The sequence below is a fragment of the Rhea pennata genome, chromosome 5 (assembly GCF_028389875.1).
Source record: "Rhea pennata isolate bPtePen1 chromosome 5, bPtePen1.pri, whole genome shotgun sequence".
NCBI lineage: Eukaryota > Metazoa > Chordata > Aves > Rheiformes > Rheidae > Rhea > Rhea pennata.
Window position 1 is genome coordinate 58301521 of NC_084667.1, and position 23205 is coordinate 58324725.

General features: G+C 36.8%; 1 protein-coding gene across 6 annotated transcripts in view; it reads left to right on the forward strand.

Moving 5' to 3' along the window:
* The window catches only part of TECPR2 (tectonin beta-propeller repeat containing 2), a 44231-nt gene that overhangs the window by 1616 nt on the left and 19410 nt on the right, over window positions 1-23205 (forward strand). For 4 of the 6 annotated variants that reach the window (XR_009958514.1, XR_009958513.1, XM_062576752.1 and 1 more), the window contains exons 2-15: window positions 3543-3827; window positions 3948-4076; window positions 4330-4461; window positions 5415-5572; window positions 6737-7049; window positions 7875-8007; window positions 8978-9448; window positions 9952-10946; window positions 12391-12574; window positions 14672-14845; window positions 17431-17611; window positions 18966-19107; window positions 22005-22245; window positions 22654-22743. Coding sequence is in view for 4 of the 6 variants with exons in the window: in XM_062576752.1 (XP_062432736.1) it covers window positions 3609-3827; window positions 3948-4076; window positions 4330-4461; window positions 5415-5572; window positions 6737-7049; window positions 7875-8007; window positions 8978-9448; window positions 9952-10946; window positions 12391-12574; window positions 14672-14845; window positions 17431-17611; window positions 18966-19107; window positions 22005-22245; window positions 22654-22743 (3562 nt within the window). In the remaining 2 variants the exon portion in view is untranslated. The remainder of the gene's footprint in view (window positions 1-3542; window positions 3828-3947; window positions 4077-4329; window positions 4462-5414; window positions 5573-6736; window positions 7050-7874; window positions 8008-8977; window positions 9449-9951; window positions 10947-12390; window positions 12575-14671; window positions 14846-17430; window positions 17612-18965; window positions 19108-22004; window positions 22246-22653; window positions 22744-23205) is intronic. The other 2 variants (XM_062576750.1, XM_062576751.1) reach the window with 2 other exon arrangements.

Genomic DNA, 23205 nt, shown 5'->3' on the forward strand with positions numbered 1-23205 from the left:
TTTATCTACTAAGTACTTGTTTAACCGCAGGATTATCTTTCACATTAGTTAGCTCTGGTAGCCAACCTTGAGCCCTATTCCTGTTTCTGAGACTAGAGAAAAGAAAAACATTTTTTTGCTTTTCTATGTATTATCTTTTAATGCAATACTTTAAAGCTCATTGTGATCCTTGTGGGTTGAAAAGGACAGACCTCTTTTTTTCTGTTTTTTTTTTTTTTTTTTCCTTTTTTAATGTAGCATAAGATACTTTGTTCTATTTGATCCTCACTGCAGGAGATCTGATTAGCACAATCTGATTTACCCTATATGGCCTTTATGTCCTTCAGAATAACCAGTTGCTGACACAGTGAATGTGCAGGTCCAATTCCAAAATCTATCTGTGAAGATAGATTATATCCACTGATTGTGTTTAATTAATGAGGTCAGAAAAACAAATGAAAGTATAATCCTGAAACTGTTAAACAAGAGACCACATATCACACACAGATGTGATTAGGGAGATGTTGAAGATTCTAGACTCAAAAGCTGCAGAGAATCATTGCATTTGTACAAAATCTCTGAGTATAAAGGCCACACAGTAATTCTGTAGTCCTTTATACATTTATTTTGCTCAGATAAAATGATTTCATTAGCAGTATTTTGAGTAAGTGATGATTTGAGATTTCAGTTGCACATTTTCACAGAAATAGTGCAAATGTTTTGTTAGTCTGTAAACCACCCAAAACAAAACTGATTTGTGTGACAAGAAATTATAATTTATGAATACATTTTTGATTCTACAGGTTGAATGGATTATAGAGAAAAAGATTGATTTATTTTTTTAAACTTTGCCATCAGAGAAGATTAAATAGGATGGTTTATAAATTGAAAGATGAGAACCCTAATCTGACAGCAATTAAAGAAGAATATTACATGACAAAAATAATTCTTCTCAATGTTTTCCATGAAAAAAAAAAAGTCATCAGGAAATTTCTGATGTTAATTAGATGTAAATTAAAAAAAAATCGGGTTGCAGGTCTAGTTGTTGCACAGGAAGGAAGAATAGTCTTTTTCTGGGTAATAGTTTTCCATAATTCTATAGTTTGTAATAAATTATTATGTTTTTAATAGCTGTAGTTGAGCTGTAAAGATAAACGAAGGAAGCTAAGACAATGGATTCTGAGGACTGCAAGATCCTTAGACAACTGGAAAGTGGGAGATAGTTCCAACTACGAGAGTAGCTTTGGATGATGATAGATGTGAATTATAGGAGTGACAAAGTGGAGTTAAAAAACAAAATGTGAAATTCATGAGGACTTAGCTAGGGAGTGGTGGCAGTTGAGACCTAGACAGAAAAAGACTTGTATGCATGAAATTTAGGACAAAGACTGTATTTTGGTGAGAAAAGACCAACAGCCAGTACAATTATTAAGCTGGCAAAGCAGCATGTTTAGAACAGCAAACAAGTCTTCAGCAGTGGTTTGAGGGTTTTTTTGTGTGTTTGTTTTAAATTTAATCAACTGTAGATTGAAGGTGGTAAATGCAAAATGAAAGGATAGGAGTCCTAAAATGCAGAATAGGAAAGAGATGGTGTGTGCAAATATTGTAAAGGAAAGGTAAATCACTTTGTTTATTTGGTAACTCAGTAAACAACTCTTTTAGGAACTCTTCATTCAAAACCACCTGGGACACATTAGTCAGCTAACCCTAATGGTGTTTTTATGAAATAGATGGCATGACAGCTGGTAAATTCTGGAGGAGAGTAGTATTCTTATGTCTAAGCTCTAGCAAGCAGTAAAATTTATCACAACAATTGAGATAATGTAATAACTGCTGTCAGCTTCTTCACTGGTTGTTTCTGTGACACAGCTAAAATATGGATCCAGTAACCAATCTTTATTCCTGCTGTCTTGTTTAACACGGGCCTGAATGGGTAGTGTCATGCAAGTAATCCTTTTGGATTTAGTGGAATCGTATGTTGACAGCAGGTGTTGTGGGGCCCAAAAACAGCATGCTGAATCCTCTTGCCCAATAAATGAAATAGCAATTTTGAAATTGAAGCAGCAGAGCTTCCACAGTAATGGAGATATATCAAACTAATGTGTGTATGCATGCATGCATGGATACATAGTAATTTATTTGAGATATCACCATAAGCAATTTGTGAAGCTGATGAACATACACTGTTTTCTATCCTTGGAGAAATACAAAAGTAGGCACGATAGCACATATCACACAAATTACAGTAGGAATTCTTTACAAATAATTTTGAATGTGTACAAGTGTTCCCAACTAAATTTGGTATATTTCTGTTTTTTCTTTCTTTAGGTAAGTTAGCTCTTGCTGAAGCTTAACAGAATCTTGAATGTCACACATTTGAACAAGCATAGGAAACTTTCTTTCCAGAAATTTGGAATCCTTGTCTTAGAAAACTGCAGCTGTTTTTGGCAGATTCTAAACCATTCTGTTAATCAGACTAGCTCGTGGCAAACAAAAATTCCAAAAGTGGAGATTTCTTTTTTTTTCTCCATGTTCTAAAGTGATTCATGAGGAGAACAGGTACTGCTGCAAAATGTTTTTGTCAATATTGTCATCCTGTGATGAGAAAAAATAATTAATATTTTGAAATATTTTATGTACCTCAAAATAATATCAGATTTTTCTGAAGCTGCCAATACCATTGTTACTACAGTGAGCTCCAGCAGTACCTTTTCCTGAAGAGGGCAAATACAACAAACGTTTATTTCCTTTCTTCTTAGAAAGATACCAAAATTTTCCCATATGTATGCATTCAGTGTTACTCGTCATCATGAAGTCATTCACTTGACCATAACAGGAAATGCAGCCATATAGTGGGGGTTCTTTTTGCCTTTTTCTTTTAGTGTTTGTTCACTGTCTTTCTAAATTAAATTGCTGTATGGATATCTTTGTGTCTGTCACACTCGGAATTCTCTCATTTTTGTATTCTCTTTCCACGCTATTTTTACTATCTGATTACCTAGTAGTTGTAGATCTAACTATATTGTTTTCCAGTCATGTTTTCCTTGGGGCAGAGTTAGACTCCCATTAAGGATTTGAGTGTAAATATTAGTTTGATGCTTTGATCCATTGTGCTGTCTTACACAGTGAACGTCCTATGCTCATACTACTCTTGATGTAAACTGAAGATTCAGCACTGGAAGGTTTGAGGCTAGAGTTTGTAGACGATAAAGAAATGGACTGCATGGATTGTTTAGTGCCAGGCAGTGGCTGTACAGTTCCTCCAGTAGCTAAATGAGAAACAATGCACTTGAACTCAACTTAGAAAAGCTCAAAACTGCAATTCAAAATTCTTATTCCATATTTAGTGGTTACCAACCACCTGTAGATGTGTTTGCACCTAAGAATTAATTTTGCTCGTATTTGCAGAACAACTTACATTCTCTAGAAGAATTTAACTTGTTTTATTCTTCCTGATAAACAAAAAAGTCAGTCTCTGCATACGTACTTGCTAAAGGGTAGCTATTCAGTTAACTGTTTACCCTTTACAAAGAAGTTAATGAACTTTTGATTTTATCTTTCAGATTTCCTTATGTGGTGAAATAAATGTGTTGATTTCAACCTTGAAAGTGGTGATACCAGTGCTTACTATGGCATCAGTGGCTTCATCAGTTATATTTAAGGAGTTTTGTCCCTTATATTATCTTCTCAATGCCATTCCTACAAAGATCCAAAAAGGCTTCCGATCTATAGTGGTATACCTGACAGCGCTCGATACCAATGGGGACTACATTGCAGTGGGGAGCAGCATTGGAATGCTTTATCTCTACTGCAGGCATTTAAACCAGATGAAAAAATATAATTTTGAGGTAAATTAATTTCTAATGAAGTTTTTAACAGTGCTTAATCACTCAAAATTGAGTGGCTATTTACAGCAGTTTTCTGCCTTTCATAACTTAGCAAGTTTTGTATATCGTTTGTTGTAACAGGGGAAGTGTGAATCTATTACTTCTGTAAAGCTGTTGAGTTGTTTCGATGATCTCGTTGCTGTTGGTACAGCCTCAGGTCGGGTTGCAGTTTTTCAGCTTGTGTCTTCATTGCCTGGAAGAAACAAACAGGTAAATCTCTGTATTTGGTTAAACTTTTGCAAGGCTGAGTGTATGGTGAATCCTACTAGATTATTAGGTGATTCTTCATAATAGTGAAATCCAGAGAATTTGCCAGTTATTGCCAGTTATTACAAAAAAATTTTTTTTTTAATTAACCTTCATTTTTATATTTGACTGCTGTTTTATCAGTTTGAGTCACTGAGTTGCCTCTGTCTGTTTTCTCTTTCCTTCGCTCTCATATTATGTCGATATGATTTCACAGCTTCGGAGATTTGATGTTGCTGGTATCCACAAAAGTTGCATTACAGCTTTAGCTTGGAGTCCCAATGGAATGAAATTATTCTCTGGAGATGACAAAGGAAAAATTGTCTACTCTGCCTTAGACCTAGACCAGGTAAGAATTTGTTTTAGAGACCTTTAGTCCTACTTAAGTTTTTCTGGAAGAATGTTTGTGTATTTAAATATTTAGTGGATAGTTAAATGCTTAATATCATGTATTTAGCTGGACTGGTCTATTGATTTGTGTGTGCGTGTGTGTGTGTGCATGTATGTGTATATATGCACACACACACACACACGTACACACATGCATAGCTACATACTGCAAAATGACTATTGGGAATCCTTCACAACAGCTGTCCTCCCCATTTTATCATTTTTCTGTCTGAAGTATCTGTCCATAACTTTAGATTTCACGTAGTACTTTATCTTGTTTATTTGGAAAGGGTATACTTGAATGATGCAAGGTGGTTGCTTCACTGTGTTGATGAAGTGCTTTTTTTAAGAACTGTTCAGCATCTCAGTTTAGAATGTAAAATGAGAATATAATTAGGTTCTACTGGCTGACTCTAATGTGTTACTAAAAAGTATTTTTTTTCTAAAGATCTGTTAATTAATTCTGACCTGGAACACTTATAAAATAAGTGCTAACTTGAATTTATACATGGGAGAAAAGTTTAAACAACAACTGTCCTCAATTTACCTATGTTTTACTTCTCATCTGGTTTGACATAGAAGGGTTTAATGCTACCAAATGTAAGAATTATTTATGTAAGAAAATAAGCATTCTATGGTTCCTATTGAGTTCAAGTCAAATAGCCTAGTTGATATTCCTAGAGAAGTTGAATTTCATAGTGTTGCGCTGCCAGTATGCACAGTCCAGTTTCCATGAGGTCTGCATAAAGAAATTACAAATTAATTGAATTAACTTCATGGAACAGTAGTTCAAAAACTTCCTCCCCCCTCTGCCCGTTCTTGGCCATATTAATTTCTCTGAGGTGTTAGTTATTACCATATACTTTAATTTTAAAAAGACTAACTCTTGTTAATTTCCAATGTCTTTAAAAGGGTATTTGCAACTCCAGCCTTGTATTGGAAGAACCATCCTCAATTGTCCAGTTGGATTACAACCAGAAAGTGCTGCTTGTCTCTACTTTACAACGAACTGTACTTTTTTACACAGAAGAGAAATCTGTCAAGCAAGTTGGAACACAGCCCAGAAAAAAGTAACTCTCACAAAATCTTGGTGCAGGCACATCTATTAATTCTAGCTTTTCAGTGTGGATTACAGAAAGAATGATCTAAGCAGTACAATTAATACAACACAGCAGTCTGCTAATAAAACTGTAGTTGCAGTGGCTATTTGCACTCAGACATTGAAGTGATGATTCTACCTACTTAGAAAGTTTATGGATGCAAATGTGTTACATTCATTTTCAGGAGACTTATGAAAAATGCTTAAGGTACTTTCCCCTTATTTAAACTGAAACGATTCCTAAACTTCCACTGCAGTCCCTCATGTTTTACTGTAGCTTGATACGAGCAGGTGTTCCAAGCAGCTGCATCTAATGGATGATCCATTATCTAATGCAAAAAGCAAGTCAACATCTTAATTTTTCTTCTCTATGGAAATGAATTAAAAGAGAAAATGTATAGCAAGCACTTAAATTTGACTTGAAGGCTAGACACTTATTTGACCTTTGGTATCTTTTACTGTGTAATCACTCTTGGATGTGAAGAAAAAGGGCACTCAATCTTATAACAAAGGTGTGACTGAATATATCTGGAAGTAGAGAAAGGTGGTTCTTGGCAGAAGGTTTATAATGTACATCTTTCAGGTATATGAATACTAAGAGGAATGCCAAGGACTACTCTACTTATGTATGACTTTTTTCTTTTTTTATATGATGGTCTATGTAAAAGGGATGAGGATTTTAACACTTGAGACTTCTTCCTTGCTCCCTGCAGACAGAGGTTGTCAATTTCTTAGGATTATTTGGTAATGTGTTGTTTGTTTGTCCTCACTTCTAGGAGAAAGGTAACAGCATAATAGAATATTTCTGGGATGGACAAAGAATACTGCCAAGGCTGTGAGGCATATTAGAAAGAGTCGGTTAACTTGTCTAGCAGATATAATGTCTGACATCTAAAGCTGAGGGAAAGATTTTATTTGGAAGCACCGTTCTTGTCTTATTGTAACCAAATTTGTACTTCAGACAGACTTAATGCTTTAGTTTGAGAGCAAAACTTCTTTTTGCCAACTTGAAGTTGTAAATTTGTGTTATTAGTTTTAAAAATTGTTTCTAAGTTTGTAGATTTGTATATAGCTTTTTAAAGAGTGGGATTTTTAAAATTTATTATTACTATATATATTTTTTTTAACATTCTAGCACTGGCAAATTTGGAGCATGTTTTATACCTGGCCTTTGTAAACAGAGTGACCTGACATTGTTTGCTGCCAGACCTGGGCTCCGTCTCTGGAAGTCAGATGTTCATGGAACTGTTCAGGCCACATTCATACTCAAAGATATATTTGCTGGAGGAGTAAAACCTTTTGAACTGTATCCTCGTTTGGAGCCACCTGACAGAGGAAGTTGTAGGTCCCCAGAGAAACACCTTGGGCTTGTTTCATGCTTTTTCCAAGAAGGATGGGTGCTGACCTGGAATGAATATAGCATCTACTTATTAGACACTGTGAACCAGGTAGATGAAGCTTGTGGGTGCATGTTTTTTCTTAGCTGCTATTACTAACCTGTGAGACTCTTTGGCTTGTCCATTACACTTACATGATTCAAATTTATGCTTAAACTAAATAAAGAAAACTTTAATCTCTCCCTTTTCAAGTTGTGGTTACATTAATATAGACAAGTTTTATATAAAAAATATTAAATACATATATGGAGAGAGAGAGGGAGGGAGAGAGAGCGTGCTTTCAATCCAGGTGTTTCCTGTACTTCATAATAAATTCTGGATTTATAGCAAAGCGTATATGAACCTAAAATCTAGTAATGTGTGCCAAAAGACATTTTAGACCTTTAAAACATATCTGGAAATATTTCTTCTTTTCCTTATCCTGTTTCTAATGTTTGTGCCATAACACAAGTATTCCATTTTGTTTGATATAGACAAAACTGTTAACTTTTCTTCTCATTTAAAAATGTATATGAAAGTGAAGACTTTTTTTGGTCTAAATTATATTGAACATTTGTACAGCAGTTCTTTCCCCTCACTAAATTGTTTATTGTTAGAATTAAGCAATTGGTTGCTACTAATTTGGACAGAGAACATGAATAGATCCCTGGTGTTATACAGGTTGAGAATTAGTATAAAAATTGAGCTAGGTCAAGATTAAAAGGTGCTTTCCTGTTTTTTTTCAGTTTTCTTTCTTTCTGATAAGATAAAACCCTTATTCTGTAGTTATACATGTGTTCACTAGAATTAATCAGCTTGTTAACAAGAGCCTCATCTTGCCCAAGCAGCGTATTAATCTCATGCCAATTAATTCTTTCTCTGTTGACTCTTTTATAGGCTTTGATTGGTGGCTTGGAAGGATATGGTGATATTGTGTCTGTGTCCTGTACCAACAACGAGATTTTTCTCCTAAAGGGAGATAGAGACGTAATAAGAATTTCAAGCAGGCCTGAAGGACTGTCGTCAATAGGTTTGTATAGATTAGCAAACTTCAGTATGTGCCTCATGGAACGTGGCCCCTGTCTGTTTAACAAAAGAAAGCCTTCCAGTTTCTAGCAAAAAACTACAAGCTTCTGTTGACTTACTTAACTGTTTCTAAAGATTATTTTTACTGCTCTGGTTTATCTGTTTATCTGAGCCCCTGTTCTGGCTGCAGCAAGATTGGTGCCATTAAGAAATGAATTATAGTTCCCTCTTTTTGTGAGCGGTTCAGCATTATCCTTATCTGGCATCTCTGATCTGTGCAGTCTAGCCTTTATTCTAAATCCATGGTACTGAAGTGTTTATGGTCATGGTTCTCTCTTTGTTCACAGTCTCAGCTGCCTAGTTTGGAGATGCCTGAATAGGTTGGTTAGTTGCCACTGGTCAGCACCTATGTTTCTGGGGAAATTGGCAGATAAAAAGAAGCTTTAGACTTTTGTATTGAAAAGATTAGGGATAAGTTTAGTTGTTTAAGCAGTTCATCACTCACAGGCTTCTAAGGGATGTTTATTATTCTAATCTTAACTTGTGAGTATAGGTTGAAAGGTGTCTTTTTGAAATACATTTTCCTGTTAATTACCACAGTGGCTTACCTGGTAAATTTTGCTTGTTTTGGCAAGATACAGAATGTTTGGATGAAGAAGTTGAAGATAAAGAATACTTCAGTGTCTGATACAGTTGAGTCTTCCAAGCTAAAGACTTGCACAATTCTTCATACGTAAACATAAATTTATGATATTACTAATAGAGGTTTGATACAGGCTTTGGGAGTTTGATTATGCTAAGATGACTTCATATAGTTCCACTTACATGAAATTACAATATAATATATATGTTCAATGTTGCAAGTTCAGATTTTTCCATTGGATAAAAATTCTTTTCTTTCAACATTCTCCAATAATTATGTTTCTACTCACTTCACACCCTAGTATTTATACTTTTATTTTTCTTTTGGTCAGTTTCAGATGTGAATTCAAAATTGCTGAGTCCTTTAAAAGATACGAATCCTAAATTGCTGACCCCATTATCAGTAGTTGCATCTGTATCATCTGGCCCTTCAATGGAAACAGATAAAAAAATGGTTACTTCCCCTTCAGTTATTGCTGATAAAAATGACTCTTATTCTTTAGTGAAAGATGATCTGGAAACTCCAGTGCTATCGGAGAAAAGCTTTGATAGAGTGGGAGACTTAAACAATGAAACGAGAAAAAGGGGCTGCTCTGTAGCAAGTGAATCAAGAAGCAGGAGCAGTTCAGTAAATTCTGTGGACAGTGGCTCTAGTTTTATGATATGTGCAGACCAACTTTCAGAAACTCAGAGAGAGAGTCAGCCTTCTTCACAGCGGTTCAGCATCATCAGCTCTGAAGATTTTGATCAAGAACTCATTGTAAAGCCAATTAAAGTGAAAAAGAAAAAAAAGAAGAAACAAGGTAAGTCTAACAGAACTTGTGCTGCTGCTAAGTATTAGCATGTGTCACTTCTGATATGTTTCACAGAAGAGAGTGTGTGTATTTGAAAAGCTTTATATTGTATTATCATGTGAAATCTAAAACTTTGACATATTTTGAGTAATTTTGGTGAGTCATTTATGGTTAAGATGAAAGCTTGTTTTGAAAGTGATTTACTTTTTTCTTGTTAGATGTGTTTGTTTTATTCCTCTAATTTTGTTTTGATTTATGTAAACAAATATTTATGCAATAGTTACATAAAATTGTAAGTAGAATTCATTGTATGTTGGAATTGTTTGTTATCTATCTCTTGTATAAAATACTTGACAATGTAGTCCTTAACTAGGCTTTTTAGTTTATTAATATATGTACTTAATCTTTCTAATTTACTGTATTAGTCTTATAACTTTAAAATGCTTTGCAATGAAGACTTGTTGGCCTTTGTATGTATCATTTACTATTTCTTTCCTTTTTTGTGAGGATAGAAAGTGGGACCAAGAAAAACCATACCTCTCTGGAAGGTACACCAAGTTTTGAGCGTCAGCTTTCTGGTGACAGTCCGCATTCACTGAATGCAGATTCATTTTCCATGACTTCCAGCCTAATGAGTGGCAGCATTGATCATTTGAGTACCGGATCTCCAGATCAGGAAAGCATGTTCAGTGTGGAGTCACATACGATTTTGCAGGAAGATAACAGTTCAGAAACTTTCAGTGTCTTACAGTCTCCTGAGCCTACTACTGTACTAATTCATGAAGAAAATGGAGTTATAGTTGATTTACAGAAACTTCCAAATAGCGACAGTGGCATGGGTACATCGACTATTACAGATGCTTTGACATCTGTCTCTCCTTTAATCCTCACAGAAGACTTGGCAAGCAATGTTGATACTGAATATAATCCTACTGTGCTTTCTGCAAATGGTGAATGCTGTCCTGGAAGAGTAAGCCAAGAAGAACAACAGGTTTCTGCTGCATTATGTGAGATAAATGAAACTTTAGATAAAATAAAGCTGCAGGATGCTGAAAAATGTTTTGAAGAGCCAGACCTTACAGACCAAATGCTTTTGGAGTGCGACAGTATACTTAATGTTCAGACATCACTGACACCAAAGGAAAGTGATGAAATTGGTAGGGAAGACCAACAGCAACACTTTCTAACAAACAATTCTCTCTCAGATCCCTCTGTTCTCCAGTTTGATGCCTGTGAGGAGGTTTATTCAGAGAATAATGCCATTTCTGGGTGGGATTTTGAAAATGCAATCAAAGTGAAATCTAGTACTAGCACTGCTGAATGGGTAACAAACACTCATGAAAGTAAGACTGAGAAATCTGCTTCAAGTGATGAAGAGGATATTTATGGACATGGATTACCATATTCATCCTCAGAGACTAGCGTACCTGAAGCTGGTGCTGGGCTTGCTGTCCAGGATATGGCCAGAATAAGTGTAGATGAAATGGTGCTGTTAAAATCTGATCAGGTATATGATTTTAATTTACTTAAAATATTTATAATCTCAGTATATCAAAAGAAACATTTGTGTAAATACTATTCTTTAGTTCTTTAGGAAGGCAATTTTCTTCTTACTTGATTGAACAAGTAAAACATAAGTTACAGCACATATTGCTATTTTGACTGTGAAATGTCATGTATCAGACTTCAAAATTGTTGTGTGTCTTCAGTATGAAGAAGCTGTAGTGACTGTCATGCCCATTCAGAGTAAGTGTTGTTACTTTTCACAGCTCAGTAAAAATGCTGTTATAAACCCTTCCATTAAAGAGGAAAAAGTGAAACAAAGCCATGCTCAATGGTTGCTCCTTGTTTGAGTCTCCAGTAGCCCAAATCCTGCAAGATATTGCTGCCAACTTCCACTGACTACAGTAGGAATGAATGCTAATCATCCTGCATGGCTAGCTTCTAGAGAAGGATAATTTCACTTGTTAAGAATTAGTCTTTCTTTGTGGTCCCAGGCAGCAGTGAGTGCTATTTAAAATGTTAGAGTTCCTCCTGTTACCCCACTTTTCTTCATTTTTATTTTTTTTGGAGGAAACATTGCCAGAAATTGTAATTCTCACATGGACTACAGAATTGCTGAAATTACTGGAAATTTCGGCAGAGATTTTTTGTTTTTTTAGGAGGAAATACAGGTTTTGTTATGTTTTGTTTTTTTAAATCTGTATCAGCCTAGTATTGGAGTATTTGTAAATAAAAAGTTAAGATTTGAGTAGATGGTGTCATACTCAGAGATAAGTGTAGCCCAAAGTATAGAAGGCTTTTAGGTTATGAAATTGTGTTCTTACACTCCATAATGTTTAGAAAAGCATACATAGATGCTTACACTATAGGTTATATATGCAGTGCTTGGGTCCAGCTAATGCAAGCTATCAAAATTCAGAATAGCAATTTGTAAACAAAATTTCTATAATACATGGTTTCTGTACCATACAAGGAGAATCAGAGTTGGACATTCAGCTGTTTCTTTGCCAGTAGTCTCTATGTGCTAGTATTTTTCAAATCAGCTATCTTGTTCCCTTTTCTAATTGTTTGGTAGACAATAAGTAGCTTCCTGGGTTAAGGAGATACTGGACATCCTTTTTTGCAGCTGCTGTTTATTTTAAATATATGCTCTTTAATTAAAAAGAGAAGATCCTCCACTTTTTGGAGGTAGGTGACGGTGCAGAGTTTTCTTTTTGCCAAAACTTTTGTTCTAGCAGTCTTGGAGTTTGCAGTACACTGTCTTAGAGAATGCTGATAGTTGGAGCTTTGTTTTACGCACAGCATTCGTTCATTCATTGATTAAAGTACATAAGATTTTTATGTTTAGCTTTTTAAATGAAAATATTTTAGTTGCTATAGCTTATATGTTGGCATTTTCTTGTGCAGTTTGAAGATGCCTGACACTGTTCTGACTCTGCAGTTTTTAGTTTGCAGAGAGCTGGATGGGATACTCTGGCCCTGGTTATGGCATACTGAGCCTCGTTGTCTCAGAAAAGTACATTTGGTGCCTGGACTACAGAGGCAGCCTGTACTGCAGTGCTCTTCCTGGCGCCGGACTGCGGTGGCAGAAGTTTGAAGATGGTGTCCAGCAGGTGGCAGTTTCCCCCTCAGGTTTGCTGGCATTATTTCCCTTTAACCTCATGTAAATATAGAACTTTTATAGACTTGTGCATTTTCTTTGCCTTTTTTTTTTTTAATAATAGCTGTTATTTAATTGGATAAACTTCTCTTTCTGAGATTAATAAGCACTGTTACATAATCAGTGTACTGCAACTGTAATTTTTGTACATGTGATTTATTGGCTATTTTAATGTAGCGTTTGTAAAGCTTGGTTCTTGTTTTTTAGGGACTTATTTCGTGTAATATATAAAATAAGTCATCTTGGATGTTGTGCATCTTCCATACATTGGCATGCCATGTTCTAGTTTAAGTGATTATCTTTTAACAAGTTATTATCACATCTTGATAAATTTTCAACATACAGTTGAGTGATTAAGGTGAACTACAGAAGTAGCAGTTCAGTGGTAGGAGAAAATCAAGAGGTCTTTATCTGTTCAGAATCTTGTTGGTTGTTTTTACTACAAAACTATTTATGATTCCCCAGTTGAAAATTCTTTTTGTTTTAAGTGTAGAATTGTGGGTTTTTTAAGTGCAAGAAAACTGGAAGTTTTAATTACTGGCACATTTGCTTGTGATTTTGTTCTGGATGGTTGAGAATGAAGGTTATGTTGAACTAAAAATGAACAGGTTTTGGATATGAGCTTGAATCACTTCTGGCCTTCGCAATTGCTCCAGGACTGGTGTGAAAATACAAGTTTCTCAGACATTTTTTGTAATTTAGCCTCCTATCTTGCCAATACTTTTCTTCTCCTGTCATCTCTTAAGGCACCTTTCAGTCTTCACTTTTCTCTGTAAAGTAGAAGATTTGCTATCTATTTTAAGAAGAAAGGTGTTACTTTTGATCTGCAGCTGAGCCTTGTTGGGGACAAAAATGTAAGAGTAGCTGTATTAGATCAGATCAGATTCATCCAGCTCAGTATCCTGTCTTTAATAGTAGTCAAAAGTAGATGCCTGCAAGAGAATAAAAGGATTGGAGTAGCACATATGACATTTGCCCTTAGTACTCATATAATTAGTAAAGTAAAAGTACTAATACAATAATTAGACAGCAGTTATTGGTGCATATGATACTAAATGTCTCTGCATTTAGTACCTTCAGTTATGTGAAGTTAACAGATTTCTCCATGACCTCATATAGATTTCTAGCATCCAGCTTCCTGCAGATGTATTAACACAAGAGTATGTTAACCAAAAAGATCAAAATGGAATCAAATAATGCTACTTTGTGGAATTGTTCAAAGGCAGCTAAGTTGCCAATATATTGCAAAATATTGTACCAATGTTGTACCACTATATTGGTACAAACCAACATGGATACATGTCATCAGTTAAGTTTGGAGTTTCATTTGATTTTCTGAGCTATCTTTACTACTTGGAATGAGGGAAAAAGTTCTCGAGAAGGATTTGTGTGGTTGCATTTCTGATCTGTCTGCTCGTAATGGGCTGAGTAGCAAGCAAGTATTAGTAATTAGTGCTGCTGTGTGGAACGTTACATCTGGTCAGGTGTTTTTCACTCGTGACCGGTCCATAAAATTTATTGTTTAGCTTACCAATTCTACTACTGTTTGTAGAACGTGAAAGCATTACAAATATCTCATGTGCCCTTTTTAAATCCTGTAACTAAAATGGTAGTGAAAGCATTCACTACAGACTTTGTGAATACATGGATGTGTTAAGGACATACCAAACTGTAACAAAGGCAGGCCATGAACTTAGGTCTCTTTAATAGCTGGCTCCTTGGTCCCTGGGAGTCTTGTTTCTTTTCGGTATGTATAACTAATGAGTATTTAAAATTAAATATCCTCAGATGGTAAATGCATTTCAGGAGTTCCTAGAAAAGCTGGCCACTGTTTTTGCCATTAAGAAAATACATACATACATACATAAATACATATATATATATGTATACACACACACACACACACATATATATATATAAGCAGGCAAACATTTATGTTTTTAAACTTACATTTTTATTTAAGTCTACTAGTTTGGCTCTTTTCCCTTACATTAGTTTTGGTTAGGTCAGCTATCTCTGTTACAGTGATTGCTAGGTGATACTGTGTTTTCTCTTAACTCCTCACACAGGAGCTCTTCTCTGGAAGATTGAACAGAAAACTAACAAGGCATATGCTTGTGGAAAAGTAACTATAAAAGGAAAACGCCACTGGTATGAGGCTTTACCTCAGGCTGTATTTGTAGCTTTAAGTGATGACACTGCCTGGATTATCAGAACAAATGGAGATCTGTATCTGCAAACAGGTATTTGAATTAATTGCAGCCTCTTTCAGTTTTTACAGACTAAGATCTTTAGAGTGCAAGTCTGTTGAAGGATTACAATTTTTAAAAACTCTTATCAAAAACTAAAAAAGAAACATTCATCTTGAAAATGATTGGAAACAGTTACAAGACTTTAATTAGGAACTAGGGGAACCTAGCTCGTGGCCTTTAGCAGTTGTGCTAAGTGAAGTACATAATAAAGAATTTTTGATATGGGAAGAAAATGAGATGAATAGAGATAAATGCAAAAGGATTGCAGAAAATGGTGAAATAGTATCCTCACCTCGATGATGGTATGCCACAGTGAAACAACTGAGTCTTAGCTGGGTCTTGTTTTCTTGCTTTAAGAACTTTAGCAAACTTAAAAGAAGAAATTTGAACGATAGGATAGTGTAGTTTGTTCAGAGCTCTAAGTATGAGGGGCAGCATAGGAGAAAGCAGAAGCTATTCATTTTGAAAAGTTGTATTGAGTAAGTCTTTCAGAGGTAAGAGTTGTCCTGTGATAATGAAAGGAAGGTAGTGCAAGACAGAAGACCTTTAAAAGCTTTGGAGGTATAGACAGGTGATGTGTGTTTGATGCAGTAGAGAAAGCAAAGCTAGTGGAGGAATGGGGCAGGCTTAGAGATTGGCAGTCTTTACAGCAGCATTGTCCCTAGATGTGAATGAGGCAAGGATCAGAGAAAGCAATAGTGCAATGGCAACTTTGAAGTGATGGCTTTAGCTTCGACTGTTTCAGCTAATAAAAGAGAATGCACCTGAGAGTTATGCAGAGAGTATTCAGGCTAGATGCAAGGAACAAGAATCATAGAATCAGTAAGGTTGGAAGGGACCTCTGGAGATCATCTAGTCCAGCCCCCCTGCTCAGCAGGGTCACCTGGAGCATGTTAGGGTTGCATCCAGGCAGGCCTTGAGTATCTCCAGAGAAGGAGACTCCACAACCTCTCTGGGCAACCTGTTCCGATGCTCTGTCGCTCTCACGGTGAAGAAATTCCCCCTCATGTTCAGGTGGAACTTCCTGTGCCCATTTTGTGCCCATTGCCTCTTGTCCTGTCACACGGGACAACTGAAAAGAGTTTGGCCCCGTCCCCTTGACACCCTCCCTAAGAGAGAAGTTCAATTCAAGCTCCAAGTTACAGATTTAAGGGAGAAGAGTGTTCAGGAGAGAGGCAGGGGAGCCTTGCCCAGAGAGCTGAACTGGTAAGGAAGCATTTCAAGTAGTATTCTGAAGAATTACTGGAGAAGTAAGAGGAAGACTGCATGGAGGCAGGAAAAATCAAGGCACTAAGTGGGGCAAAATTGTGAGTGTCTATCAATATTTTGTCTTACCTTGTATTTAACGTTGATATTCTCCTAATCTCTCTTGTACATTTAATTGGTACATTATAATACAGTTTTACTTAAAATTATGTGCAAATTCTTCATTATAAGAAATACTTAAGAAAACTGTTTAAATACACAGCATTAATTCAAAGATAATCTTCTTTTAAATTATCTTATTTTAATTAAGTTGGGGAGTTAAATAACAATCAGCTGGCCTGCCAGTTACAAAGTATGGATAAAAGTGATAAAAAGTGAACTTGATGCCAATCATATAGGGCTCTATGGAGGTTTGAATCAATAATTTTCTTCCCTATTGGAGGCTGATTTGATTACATCAGCTTGTGTTCTGCTATTCTAAGGCTTCTAAACTTGTCTTGGATGCCAAAAATAAGTTCTCAGTATACCTGTCTTGTTAATGTGATGCAACTGTAGTGATAGTTGTTTCTTCAGGATCCTTTAATTCCCTCCACCATTCTAACTTCTCTAACAAGTGTGTATGTTAGAGTGGAACTGAGCGTTTTTCTTCTTGTTATCTTTCTATAGTATCATACCGATGAGTCTGATTGTACTTGCTTTAGAAGCATGAGAAGATTAAGAAAAATCTTTCTTGAGTTGTTCATGTATAGCCATGTAAATCAAGCTTCAGTGCAGTTGTGAATAAGACTTGTGTTCCTCTAGATTACATGTATAGATGTGTATTGACTGCCTATAAACGAAATCAGAACTTCTCTCCTTTCTTCAGTATTGCTTGCTGTGGCACATTCTTTTATAATTGCCTAGCTGCCTCTGTACAGATAAATTGTTTCTCTTCCTGGCATATCTTGGGTGAAAGTTCTTGCATTACCTGCTTTTTTCCTTATCCCTCCTGTTAAGTCTAATGTATGTTTTATAAAAGAAGATTCCTAATCCTAACACTAGAGGGAGGAAAAGAACAGAAATGACAGGATAAGACTTGTGGGTTCTGCGAGATGTTGAAGGATATACAGTGTTGTATTTCTCAAATTGAATTATTAATAAAAATATCAAAAATTAAATTCAACCTTATTAGATGAAACAATAGTCTATGGAAGGAATGGGGAATCAAGGCAATAGTGATCAAATGAAAAGTGTTAGCATGTTGGGGATGTATCCCCCTTCCCCCAAGCACCTATGCTAATATTCTTTTGTTTGCTGGCTTGTCTCTTTTCTTCTAGTTTAGCTGAAAAAAGTCAAAGTTTGTAAAGCAATCCTTCTTTTTTGATTTTTAGGCCTGAGTGTGGATCGCCCTTGTGCCAGAGCTGTAAAAGTTGACTGCCCTTATCCACTGTCACAGGTTACATCCAGAAATAATGTCGTCTGGGCACTGAGTGAGCAACGGGCCTTGCTATACCGGGAGGGAGTACGCAGCTTTTGTCCTGAAGGAGAACAATGGATGAGTGATATTGTCAGGTAATGACACTGTAACAGGACAGTGTCAAAACCAGGATGACACGAACAGTTGTTTTCAGTTCTGGAACTCCTTGGTTTTTGAAAACATACTACCCGTATTGTGTAGTCTTTGTTCAGACGTTTCCAGAGTAATTCTGGATTTCTCTCTGATGAGTGACTGACAATGTAATGAAAAAGGATGCCCTGAACAGAAGTGTAATGCAGCTGAGGCAAATTTGGGCAAGTGAGAACAATGCTGAAAAGACCTGTATAACATATTCAATATGTTATTTTATTTTTATTAAATAGTATTTCTTTAGTCTGTGCTGTAATGGCTTCTTCGGTGGGCTCCCCAGATTTTCAAGTGTATTTTTTCCGAGACTAAGTCTCATTTTTTTTCATGGTCATCCATACACAGTTGGATTATATTTTCATATATCCCTATCATATATAAAGATATTCTGGGTAGTTGGTATTTAGCTTTGTAGCTGATCTTATGCTCAGAGTAGTTAGTTTTTGATAAAGCTCTAAGCACCAAGTGTTTACTGCTGGTTTTGAGTGTCTAGGATACTGTTGTCTTCAATATCAGCCAGAATTGAATGTAGGAAGAAATTCTGCTTCGTGCAGTTGTATAGTATTATTTTCTGCTGAACATCCTAATGGGAATATCTTTAACCTGTGTTACCTCCCCACCTTGTATTTGGCTTTCAAAGTCTAAGAAAGTGTTTGATATCTTGCTTAAATCTGGAATTTGCGTGTAGTTTAATCAATTTGTTTAACAAAAATATTTGCTTGACTTACACCTTAGGTATACCTAATAATCTTGGGCTTTGTATTCAAATTAAAAGACTGTTGACTATCTTTTTGTTTAGAACCGTTTGGTGTAATGATCTGATCCTGTTGACTTTTTGAGCTTAAAAATGGTTTAGTTATACAGGAAACTTATAATCAAGGTCAACTTTTATCTTTGCTGGGTAGTTGGATCCAGTTTGCTATTTATGGTGCTTGAACTGCTAGTACTGTTCTCAGAATAGGGCAAGGGAGTTGGAGGAGATATATTTGTAAAGCTGCTGTATCAGAAACTTGCAGAACATGATTATTTCTTTTTTTACTGAACAGATCAATTTTTATTTGTTTTATTTCTGAGTTTCAAATCACAAGTGATCTTTGAAGGCCTCTTTATTACTTGTCAAATAATCAAATTTCATTAATTGCCATAACTTACAACTTGAAATCAAATTTTTGTTTGAGTTTGTTCACACTGAGATTGTAAAACATTTCCAACAGCTGTTGACATTGTGACAACATATTTTAAAATGCCATAGACATAAATATGGAGTAACATTTTTAATTTTTTACTTGTTTGCATTTCTAGTGAAATGCAGGCTTTGGAACCAGTGTGCATAACCCTTGGAGATCAGCAGACATTATGGGCTTTGGATATCCATGGAAATCTGTGGTTCAGAACTGGTATAGTTTCAAAGAAACCACAAGGAGATGATAATCATTGGTGGCAAGTAGGCATTTCTTTATTTTGATTTCAGTTTAGTCTTTTACCTAAGGCTTATTATTTAGATTGTTTTCCCATAAGTTTCTAAGCATAAAACTCAAATGTTTGATATTTTATAGACTTCTTTATTCAATGTGTTAAATACATAGAATGGCTATGACTGAAGTCCCTTTTCATGCCTGCTGGAAGGGGGCAGTGGAAAACATCCAGAGTAGCATCAGAGCAGTTTACAAGAGCAAAAGAGATGATCTACCAGGTCATATCAATGCTACATTTAGCTTAGTATCTTAGCAGCAGCAATAGGAGGTGCTATTTAAGCTGAGCATACAAACCTGGCTGCTCTATGCAGTGTCTTCTCCTCATATCTTCCAGTACAAATCTTTTCCTTAGCTGAATGGAAAAGATAATAAACAACTCTGCAGAAATGCTTCTATTACCTTGTTTTTCCCCATTGAGTTGAAACTTCTTCAAACTGTGTAGGGCTTCTTGCTTCAGTCACAGATCTTGTGCCTAAAAGCAACTGAGTTACTGCAGGTAGTCTCTGGTACTGATTTAGAATCCTTGACTCTCTTCTCCAGCTTTTTTTATTCCCCTGTAATAGGTGTTGGGATAAAAGTTTTAGAAAAATAATTATTCATAAAACTTATTCGTCTACACTTCTGCCTAAGTGAACATTTTCAATTTACATGCATATACAATCTTTTCCTCGAGATGGGCATGATGAGTAGCTTGACTTTGAGGTTATAGGCAAACTGCCCTTTGTGTACTTAAGCACTGTATTCCTTTGTGGGGGTATCCCAGAGCATCCCCAGAAATCTAGCTGTCAATGATAAAACTTGGACTATTGTTTAGATAGGCCACCATTTGTCTTATGAATTAAAGTGCACGTGAGATTCTTAAAAAAAAAAAAAAAAAAAAAAAAAAAAAAGTGCCTCTTGGTCTGCATTGCATACAGATTTTTTGTTATATGATTTAAATTTAAATTGCTACATAATGCAAATTCATCTCTTCCTTTTAGAAAACTGAAAATTCACCCCTTTGTTTGCAAGGTTCAACATTTTTGTTGAACAAAAGGTTTTCTTAAAATGCAGAATTAAAAGTGAGTTGTTGGGAGATCATAGAGTCATAGAATCGGTAAGGTTGGAAGGAACTGCTGGAGCTCATCTAGTCCAACCTCCCTGCTCAGCAGGGTCACCTAGAGCATGTTAGACAGGGCTGCATCCAGGCAGGCCTTGAGTATCTCCAGAGAAGGAGACTCCACAACCTCTCTGGGCAACCTATTCCAGTACTCCGTTACTCTCACAGTGAAGAAATTCCCCCTCATGCTCAGGTGGAACTTCCTGTGCTTCAGTTTGTGCCCATTGCCTCTTGTCCTGTCACACGGGACAACTGAAAAGAGTTTGGCCCCATCCCCTTGACACCCTCCCTTAAGGAACTTACACACATTGATAAGATCCCCCCTCAGTCTTGTGTTCCCCAGGCTGAAGAGGCCCAGCTCTTGCAGCTGTTCCTCATAGGGTGGATGCTTGAGCCCTCTGATCATCTTTGTAGCCCTCCGCTGGACTCTCTCCAGTAGCTCCATGTCTCTCTTGCACTGGGGAGCCCAGAACTGGACACAGTACTCGAGATGAGGCCTCCCCAGGGCTGAGGAGAGGGGCAAGATCACCTCCCTCAATCTGCTGGCAACACTCTTCCCAATGTAGCCCACAGTACCATTGGCCTTCTTGGCCTCAAGGGCACATTGCTGGCTCATGGTCAACTTGTCATCCACCAGCACTCCCAGGTCTTTCTCTGCAGAGCTGCTGTCCAGCAGGTCAGCCCGCAGCTTGTACTGGTGCCTAGGGTTATTTTTCCCTAGATGCAGGACTCTGTACTTGCCCTTGTTGAACCTCATGAGGTTCCTCTCTGCCCAACTCTCCAGCCTGTCCAGGTCTCTCTGAATGGCAGCACAGCCCTCTGTTGTATCAGCCACTCCTGCTAGCTTGGTATCATCAGCAAACTTGCTGAGGAGGCACTCTGTCCCTTCATCCAGGTCATTGATGAATAACTTGAACAGGAGGACCTAGTACTGAGCCCTGGGGGATGCCACTAGCTACAGGCCTCCAACTAGACTCCACGCCACTGATGACGACCCTCTGAGCTCTGCCTTTCAGCCAGTTCTCAATCCACCTCATTGTCCACTCGTCTAACCCACCCTTCCTGAGCTTATCTGGGAGGATGTTATGGGAGACAATGTCGAAAGCCTTGCTGAAGTCAAGGTACACAATGTCCGCTGCTCTGCCCTCATCTACCCAGCCAGTCATGCCATCATAGAAGGCTATCAGATTGGTTAAGCAGGATTTCCCCTTGGTGAATCCATGCTGGCTACTCCTGATCACCTTATCCTCCATATGTCTGGAGATGACATCTAGAATGAGCTGTTCCATCACCTTTCGAGGGATGGAGGTGAGGCTGACGGGCCTATAGTTGCCTGGGTCCTCCTTCTTGCCCTTCTTGAAGACTGGAGTGATGTTGGCTTTCTGCCAGTCCTTGGGCACCTCTCCAGTTCTCCAGGACCTTTCAAGATGATGGGGAGCGGCTTGGCAACAACATCCACCAGCTCCCTCAGTACCTGGAAAACCCGAATGTATAATATAGAATGTATAATATAGAAACCTGATGTTTAGTGTTATTTGGTTCTGGTTTATTATCAAGGCTCTTACTTGTTCAAAATATACAATTTTTATCTTTTCTTTCCTACACTTAGACAGGCACACACGCACACACACACAAACAAATAAAAAATAATTTCATGGATGATTCCACAGTTCACCAGAAGTATAATCTAATTATTCACTTTTTCCTTCTCTCTCTCTCTCTCTCTCTCTTTTTTTTTTTTTTTTTTTTTTTTCTTTCTTTCCTTAGGTAAGCATCACCGATTATGTAGTGTTTGATCAGTGCAGCCTGTTCCAGACAATTATCCAGGCAACTCATACAGTGGCAACAGCAGCTCAGGCACCTGTAGAGAAGGTGGCTGACAAACTTCGAATGGCATTTTGGTCACAGCAGCTTCAGTGTCAACCCAGTCTCCTTGGAGTTAATGGCAGTGGAGTCTGGATCTCTTCAGGCAAAAATGAATTTCATGTGGCAAAAGGAAACTTAATAGGTTGGTGTACTTCTACATCTAATTTTTAGGTTAAGAAAAGTACAGGACTGCATCTCTGTCACTGCAAAACTTATTCATGGTGACTTGTAGTCACAACAACCTCAACCAAACAATTTCATGTTTAAAAATTAAATTTAGTGTTTTTTTTTGTTTGTTTGTTTTTTGTTTTTTAGCATTTGGTCTGAATACCTTCCCTTTTAAAGGAAAGTATTTTGAAAGAAAAGTTTATTGTCTAAGGGTAACAGTTGTAAGATAATTTTCTTCCCCCCAAACAGCTACTGAAAGATTTTCATAGATGCAGATGACAATTTTTTTGTTCCTTAAAAATGGAAGAATATTCTAAATAATAAAGTGTTCTAATAGAAAATTAAGTTTCATGCTTATGTTGCTCTGTTCTTTTTTTTCCAGGCACTTACTGGAATAATATTGTGCCTCGTGGTACTGCTTCTGCCACAAAATGGATTTTTGTGTTGGCTTCCACAGCTTCATCTAAAGAAGGTTAGTGAATCAGTGCAGGCATGTAATGTCTTACTTAAGAGGGGAACTGGTGGTGCAAGTAATTTAGTGATATGCTGTCAGGTTTTTGGTGCCTTTGTTGTAAATAGGGATCGTAAGTATATGAAGTAAGGTCACAACACATCTGATAGAGGTTTAAAAAAATTGGTAGAACACCAAGAAATAGCTATAGGAGAAAGATGTTTTGCTTTTTTTGATTGGCCTTACTGACTAGCCTTTTCAAAGGGATATTTAGAGGTAATATATCCCCCCAAATGGAGAGATGCCAGGCAGTTAACATAAAAGCATATATAGAAAGTGTATATACCAAGGAATGAAAAAGACTAAGTCCTCCATCAGAGTCTGAGAGAGAGGGTAAAATTTGAATGTTCCAGAGATCCTGTGGTTGATAAATTGTACCAGTGTGAGGAGCAAGACACTTCCCATAAAATACAGAATGATTTG